The sequence below is a fragment of the Marmota marmota genome, unplaced genomic scaffold (genome assembly GCF_001458135.2).
Source record: "Marmota marmota marmota unplaced genomic scaffold, marMar, whole genome shotgun sequence".
Taxonomy (NCBI): domain Eukaryota; kingdom Metazoa; phylum Chordata; class Mammalia; order Rodentia; family Sciuridae; genus Marmota; species Marmota marmota.
In genome coordinates this window covers 22,667,223-22,675,269 of record NW_026000240.1, presented here as the reverse complement: position 1 = coordinate 22,675,269, position 8,047 = coordinate 22,667,223, and the positions used below count along the sequence as shown (strand labels likewise).

Sequence of the window (8,047 nt, the reverse complement as noted above, 5' to 3'; positions counted from 1 at the left end):
TCCCCTCAGTTATGATGATGGACCTAATTTGAGAAGAATGGATATCTAAGCACCCAAAGGCCTTCAAGTCAAGTCCAGAACCTGCTTTGCACCACTGCCGGGCCCTTCTTTTTAAAATAGAAAACCTTTTTTTTTTTTTTTTGGAAGAAATGTCCTTAAAAAAAAAAAAATCTTTATTTAGTTTTATGTGGTGCTAAGGATCCAACCCAGTGCCTCACTCACACGTGCTAGGCAAGAGCTCTGCCACTGAGCCACAACCCCACCATTTTTGATGTAAAATTCACATAGCATAAAATTAACCCATTTTAAAGTGGACATTTGGTGGCATTTAGTGTATTCACCATCTTTAGTGACAATTCCCCTGGCCAGTTCCAGGACATTTGCATTATTCCTGTACCCATCGACTGCCCCTACCCCACCTCCTCCAGCCCTGGAAACTCACTCTGCTGCCTTCAGGGACTTGCCTGCTCTGGACATTCCAGATAGTATGTGATCCTATCTGCCTTTTCATTCAGCATACCATTCTGGAGGTTACTTTGCATTGCCGCTTGTAGCAGTACCGGAATTCTGGCGGAATAATATTTCATTTCATGGATATACCATGTCATGTATCCTTTCATCTGTTGGTGGATACTTGGGTGGCTTCCACCCTTTGGCTATTGTGCGCAGTGCTAGAATGTCCAAGTATCAGCCTGAGGATCTGTCTTAGTGTGTCATGGGTATATGCCTTGGAGGAGAATCCGGGTCATGCAGGGATTCTGTGTTTAACCTTTCCAGGAATCAGCAAACTCCTTCCCACATTTTACAGTCCCACCCATATTGTTCATTGCTCCAGGGTTACTATTTCTTCACATCCTGCCACAGCTTGTCATTTCTTCATTTTTTTTTTTTTTTTTTAGTCTGGCTGACCTGCCCAGGTGTGGTGGCGCACACCTGTAATCCCAGCAACTTCGGAGGCTGAGGCAGGAGGATTGCAAGTTCAGTCAGCCTCAACAACTTAGTGAGGCCCTAAACAACTTAGCAAGACCCTGTCACCAAATAAAATAATAAAATGGGCTGGGGATGTGACTCAGTGGTTGAGAACCCCTGGGTTCAATTCCTGGTACCCCTCACCACCAAAAAAGTATGGGTGACCTAGCCAGGTGAAGTAGGGCCTCCCTATAGTACCCTCGCCATCTTGAGAAGCCTCTTCCTTAAAGCTTCCCTCTTCTCAGAAGCCTGCCATCCAGGTCCTCCACGGCCCTTTGAGGTCCCCTCTCCAGTGCCACCGGCTTTTACGTCTTCCCCTCCCCTTCTCTCTCAGGTGTGTGCCGTCCAGGTGAAGAACACGGGTAAGATGTACGCCTGCAAGAAACTGGACAAGAAGCGGCTGAAGAAGAAGGGTGGGGAGAAGATGGCTCTCCTGGAGAAGGAGATCCTGGAGAAGGTGAACAGCCCTTTCATCGTCTCTCTGGCCTACGCCTTCGAGAGCAAGACCCACCTCTGCCTGGTCATGAGCCTGATGAACGGGGGAGACCTCAAGTTCCACATCTACAACGTGGGCACGCGCGGCCTGGCCATGAGCCGGGTGATCTTCTACACGGCCCAGATGACCTGCGGGGTGCTGCATCTGCATGGCCTCGGCATTGTCTACCGGGACCTGAAGCCCGAGAACGTGCTCCTGGATGACCTCGGCAACTGCAGGCTGTCTGACCTGGGGCTGGCCGTCGAGGTCCAGGATGACAAGCCCATCACCCAGAGGGTGAGTGGCCACCGCGTCCCAGAGGAGGGGAGAGGGCTGTTCTGCCCCTGGGGCTAACGGAGCCGAGGACTTAATTCTTCTGATTTCCTTTGGGTGGTCACCTTGGATGGAGTGAGTAGAGTAAGAGAATGAGCTTAGCGGCTCTTTGGGGGCAGGGGAGCCTCCTTTGCAAGCTGGGGATGATCCAGGTCTCCATGGTAAGATGAAAAGAGCCGAATCGGCAAAGTCCAGGTGTGTGCCACCAAGAACCACCCCACGGTGCCAGCAGGGCCTCGCTTTCCTTCCCAGAAAATAAAGGGCCTGGAACCCTAAAACTCCACCATCCTAGTAGGTAGATTTTAATAGGGTGTTAAATAGAAGCAGCTCCTGACACCCAGTGTATTAAAAGTAAAATGTTCCTTTATTGTTACCGAGTGTGGAACAGGGTGATGTTCTACATGAGAAGAAGGTGGAATTTTAAGTGAAAATATATAGAAAAGAACAAAGGCAACTAATGTATATTTTTGGTTTGGTTTTGTTTCCTTTTTCTGGTGCTAGGGATTGAAGCCAGGGTCACTCTACCACTGAGCTATGCCCTCTGGCCCTTTTATTTATTTTTTTAAATTTTGAGACAGGGTCTCACCAAGTTGTTTGAGGCTGGCCTCAAACTTGTGATCCTCTTACCTCAGCCTCCCTAGTAGCTGGGATTATAGGAATACATCACCACAGCCAGGCGACTGATGTCTATTTTGATTAATTTCAGTTGAGGTGACTTGTTGAGAATTCTTTGGTTAAGAGGGGAATTATAATTCAGTAATGAAACTGTGGTGTCTGTGTCAAACAATAGGATTGAAGAAGCAGGGGATATTAGAGATCCGATGAGATTCAGGGGCCTACTGGGTATGAGGGTGAGGGGAGAGGAGGCTCTTGTGCTCTAGTGAGCAGCAGGAACAGAACGGTAGGTAGACTGGCGTGTTTGGTTGTGATCCTTTTGTCTCTGAGGCACCCGTAGCTTGGTGGCTGGAGATGTTCAGGGACACTGAGACCTGTAGATCTGGTGCTGTAGAGAAAGACCCGGGTAGACACGGGGTCATCGTGGGAAGCAGCAGTCACCACAGTCACTTGAGAAACAGGTGGGGAGGAGGACCAGGCACATAAGTTGAGGAACATGTAAGGGCTGTGGAAGAAGAGCAGCCAGAGTGGGTTTCAGCTGTGTATCATAGGAAACCCAGTGGCACACACAAGCCAGGTTTATTTTTCTTATGGAACAACTTGTAGAGATAAGAAGTTTCCGGCATTAATTCAGCAACTGCAGGATGGTCGAATCCCTGTCTCTAGAATTCTGGCCTCTTCCACGTGTTGCAAGATGGCTGCTCTAGCCCCAGCCAGCAGGACCATCTTCCAGGCAGGAGAAAGGAACAAAGGTCAGAAGTAAACGGGCATGCACACACCAGCGGAGTGTGCCCTCTCTTAAGGAGCTTTCTTTGAAGCCCATCCAACAGCTTCCACTTTGATCGCATTGGCTAGGACTGTTACCTGACAACCCCTATCTGCAGGGGAAGCCAATAAATAACATTTGGAGGGGCTTGAGGGGGGTGGTTCTAGTTACTAAGGAAGAAGAGGGGCAGGATGTTAGCCTCCTTGGGACCTGAACGTGTCCCTGAACATCTCCAGCCACCAGGCCACAGGTGCCTCAGAGACAAGAGGATCACAACCAAACACGCCAGTCTATCTACCACGGAAATGGGAATGTCATGAGTCTACATCAATCGATGCATGAAAACGGAAGTGTATTCACTCATGGTTTTGAATTTGCAGTGTCAGTTTTAGGGAGTAGAAACTCCTTTTGAGTGTTCCGGACACAGGTCATGCTAAGTGTTGCTCTATCTCTACCTTACTGGAGGATTGGGACACACACACACACACACACACACACACGGCTTTGTCCTTATAAATCCCTTCTCAGTCTTCCTTGGGCTCTGTGCTGGGCCGAGAGAGCATTTAAGAATGGTTCTTTCACCGCCTGTCTGTCGAGCTCTCTGGCTCTTTTGGAACCTGAAGGAAGCTGTGTGCCCTTCAGCACTATCCGCCTTAACCAGTGCGCTCAGTGGAGAGGGGTACAGCCCCAAGACCTCTGCCCCTTTCCCTCTGCTGCCCTTCTGCCCCATGAAACCAAGGAGTTTCATGCTCTAGTCCCCAGGTCTGCCACAGAAGCCCAGGGGGCCATGGATAGCAAGATTGGAATAGGAAAGCGTGGCCTCTTCCCTGTTCACCCCTCCACAGAGCTAAGTAAACCTCCTGAGTTCCAAAGTATTGCAGCTCCCAAGGGGATTTTAGGGTCTTTTTAAAAATACACCTTTATTTTTATTCATTCATTTTTATGTGGTGCTGAGGATTGAACCCAGGGCCTCGCACGTGCTATGTGAGCGCTCTATCACTGAGCCACAACCCTAGCCCCTTAGGGTCTTTATATTCAGAATATTTCACAGACAAAATGAAAAATGACGCATTTTCAGGGTGTCTGTAGTCACATACACTGAGCTGTGATGTCAGGATTCTATGTGGAGGACTGGGTGGTGGCCGCTGGCTCTCCAGGTGACAGGCTCACATGGGAGGAAGTGTGCCTGGCCATGGCGGTCAGCATGTACCTTGACTCTGCAGTCCTTCCAGAAAAGGAAGGGCTTTGTGGCTTGGGGAGCTGGCTAGCTCCTTCCCATTCAGGGGTTAGGTCAGCATGTAAGTTGGGATCTCTTCTGCCACGTGACACAAGACTAGAGTCGGTATGGAAACTCAGTGACTTCAGGGACAAGCTCTGTAAAGGTCCCTTGGCCTTTTCCTTGTCACAAGGTGGCTTCCAACTCCCAACACTGAGGCCAACTGATCCGTTGATGTTAAAGGACTTGTCCGGGTGGGACCAACACCAACCACACCACAGGAATCCTTCCAGTACGGGTCCAGAGGTCAGAGATAGCAAAAGTCAGAAACTTAAGGCATGAGGGGCTGGCTTCAAGGATGGGGCACATGGCAAGGAGGGCTGGTGGTCCCGGGGGCTGAGCGCTGCCTCTGCTAACAGCCAGCAAGGACATCACAGTGACAGCCATCACTGTGTGAGCCTGGGGGAGGCCCTTGAACTCCAGATGGGATTACAGCCTGACCGACATCTCAATTTCAGCCTTGTGAGACCCTCACCAAAGAGTCCTGCCCTGCGGCGCCCGAGCTTCTGACGTTCAGAACAGAAAGCTAATAGATGGGTGCTGTCCTGAGTTACTAAGTTCGTGGCAATTTGTTGCACAGCAATAGAAAATTCATATGAATAATTAACTAAAGGAAGGTAGCCAGGGGAAAGAGATTTTTGTATGCTAGCAATCAAAATTAGTGATGAATATACCAAGGTGCCGGACAGGGTGAGGGGATGTTCTCCTTTCCTATAGGATCAGAACTCATGCCATCTACTGTAATAGGACTGGGGGTTAGAATAGGATGTGGAACTCTGGACCTGACTCTTACAAGTTGGAGAGTCTGCCCCAGATATGAGCTAGACCTCCTGCAGGGACACAGACCATTCCAAGCTTGTGGGGAGACCATGGATGAAGTGGTTTGGCTATCAATCAGTCTGTAGGCAGTGGGGAGGCACAGAGATGTTTTAATAGGCAAGTGGCACAACCAGAGTGAGTCTGCCTCCTGCTGCCTGAGGAGAAAGAGATGGGTCTAGAGAAAGGCAATCCAGCAAGAGTCACCGTAATGGTCCGCCTGTGAGGTAATGGGGAGCTGACGTCAGGCCCTGGTCTCTGAACGGTCGGTGTCCCCTGGCTTTTCACCTGGGCTCCATCAAGACCCAGATCTTTACTTACTTCTCTTAAAATGTGATTGTCCTCAACAGCGTTCGGGGTGCATGGACCACCCTTTTTAAAAAATATTTATTTTTTAGAAGTAGTTGGACACAATTCCTTTATTTATTTATTTATTTATTTATTTATTTATTTATTATGTGGCGCTGAGGATCGAACCCAAGGCCTCACACGTGCTAGACGAGTGCTCTACCATTGAGCCACAATCCCAGCCCCTGGATCACTCTTCAGATTATGTTGTTTTCTGCCACGTGGGGTTCCTTGGCTGCTGGTGGGTGGACACTGACACAGGGAAGTATTTCCACTGAAAAAGGGGCCAGGAAGCGCTGTCCAGGCCTGAGAAAGACTAGGGCCAACTTGCAAGGGGAAGGCCGGTGCTCGAGGTAGCCTTGGAATTGAAGTCCTTGGAGGAAAAACTTGTAAAGTCAAAAGATTAACATGTGGAATAAGTTCCTATGATTTAATGTATTACCAGTCGGGGTTCTTACGGCGTAAAACTAAGTCACTTAAGAAAACGAAGCTAATGCACTAAGAAACCCAGAGGCTTAGCCCGTTCCCCGTGTCTGAGCAGTGTCCCTAGGAATCCCCAGCCCGATTCCCAGATCCAACTCTCTGTATTGGCCTCACTCCCAGGCAGACCCTCCCCCAGGGGGCCACCAGCAGCTCTGTCCTCCCCACTGAGCAACCCCGCTGGAGAGAAGGCACTTCTTTGGGCAGCTCGGTCAACCGCCCAACTTCAGTGTCCAGAACTGCCCTGCCTGTCCCTGGAGCCAGAGGAAGGATCTGTCCTACCTCAATCTCATGGATTGAGAGCACAGTAAATGTATTCTTCAAAGAGAATCAGGATGGGAAGATGAAGAAAGGGGCGCCCAGGAACACAAACGGTGACTGCCCCCAGGGACTAATGACACTAAATGGTCTGAAAAGTTTAGAAATGTCTGACTCCTTAATCAAGGGATGATGGGGTCTAGGACCTTTGCAGAGAGGCTCTGAGTGAAGTACTGCTATGAGGCCTGTCTTACAGGCAGGGAAATTGAGATTTAGCCAAGAGACTCACCCACTGCTATGATGGGATAGGAGTCCAGGTGCCTCAGATTCAGAAGTGCTTCCTTTCCACTGTACTGAGTTCATGCACCAAGGCAGACGTGGCCTGTGATCTCGATGCTATAAAAGGCTGGCCACTGGGGGAAACTCAGACAGAGGCCCTGTTGGCCTTAGCACCATCTTCTCAGAAACCTCTGAGCCAAGAGAAGCAAGTGAAAGAAGAAGTAAATGCACAGGCCAAAGTGCAAAAGAAGAAAGATAAAGCAGAGGTCCAAAGAAACTTCTAGACTCATGCCCATGTAGGCCAAAGGAGCAGAAGTAAGGAATTCAGGAGGCTGGAGGCTGGAGGCTGGAGGCTGGGAGGCTTGGAGGCTGGGAGGCTGGCGCAAGGCTTGGACTGCATGCCCCTGTCCACAGCCTGTCTTTAGTAGATCTCGAACTTCACTGTCATCCATCACTGAGACCACCTCTGAGAGACCCACCTCGTTCACACCAGAACAGTCCCTGTTGGTCCTTGGCCCTGGCCCTGTGACTTTCTGGACTAGTTCTCTTCTTGGCTGTGGCCGAGTATAACACATGTACAATAGATTATCTGCTATTTTAGCTAAAGAGTGTCTTTAAAAAAAAAAAAATCTCATTATCAAGCCAGGCGCAGTGGCTTAGGAGGCTGAGGCAGGAGGAGCGTGTGTTCAAAACAACTTAGCGAGGCCCTAAGCAACTCAGTGAGACACTGTCTCTAAATAAAATAGAAAAAACAAAGCCGGGGTGTGGTGGCTGGAGATGTGACTCAGTGGTTGAGTGCCCTTGGGTTTAATCCTCAGTACCAAAAAGAAAACCAAACCTCATTAGCATATTGTCCCAGTCTGGCCTGATATGGACACTAACCGAAAGCCTAACTGAACCTCTGGCAAAGAAAGATTTGAGAAATGAATGTATCTAGGGCAGGATGGGGACAGGTGTCTCAGAGCCAGGCTCCCCTCTCCCCAGGCACAGCGTAATTAAACGTGGTCCCAGCCACTGTCTACACCCACTTGCATGAAACCTGATTAAGTGCTTCTGCTCATGTTAAGCTGACATCTGCACACATACAGTAAAACTGGCTCATCAGTTTTTAGAGATTCTAGGCAAATAAAATAGGAAATTGGGTGGTAGGACTCATTTTGGAACTTTTCAAATTCAGCATTCTATTTAGAGCACCGTGACCTTCAGATTTCATGCACTGTGAGTCATTAAAATTTGCTATTTTGTAAAGGATAGGAAGGAGGCCCAGTGCAGTGTGGTGCACGCCAATAATCCCAGTGGCTCAGGAAGCCGAGGCAAAAGGATCATGAGTTCAAAGCCAGCCTTAGCAACAGCAAGGCGCTAAGCAACTCAGTGAGACCCTGTCTCTAAATAAAATACAAAATAGGGCTGGGGATGTGGCTCAGTGGTAGAG

At 49.2% G+C, this 8,047-nt stretch overlaps 1 protein-coding gene across 1 annotated transcript in view; it reads left to right on the top strand.

Annotated features, from left to right (window-relative positions):
• Window positions 1-8,047, top strand: part of Grk7 (G protein-coupled receptor kinase 7) — a 41,701-nt gene that overhangs the window by 7,910 nt on the left and 25,744 nt on the right. Inside the window, exon 4 of the mRNA XM_048794507.1 lies at window positions 1,139-1,741. Within this exon, the coding sequence (XP_048650464.1) occupies window positions 1,139-1,741 (603 nt within the window). The remainder of the gene's footprint in view (window positions 1-1,138; window positions 1,742-8,047) is intronic.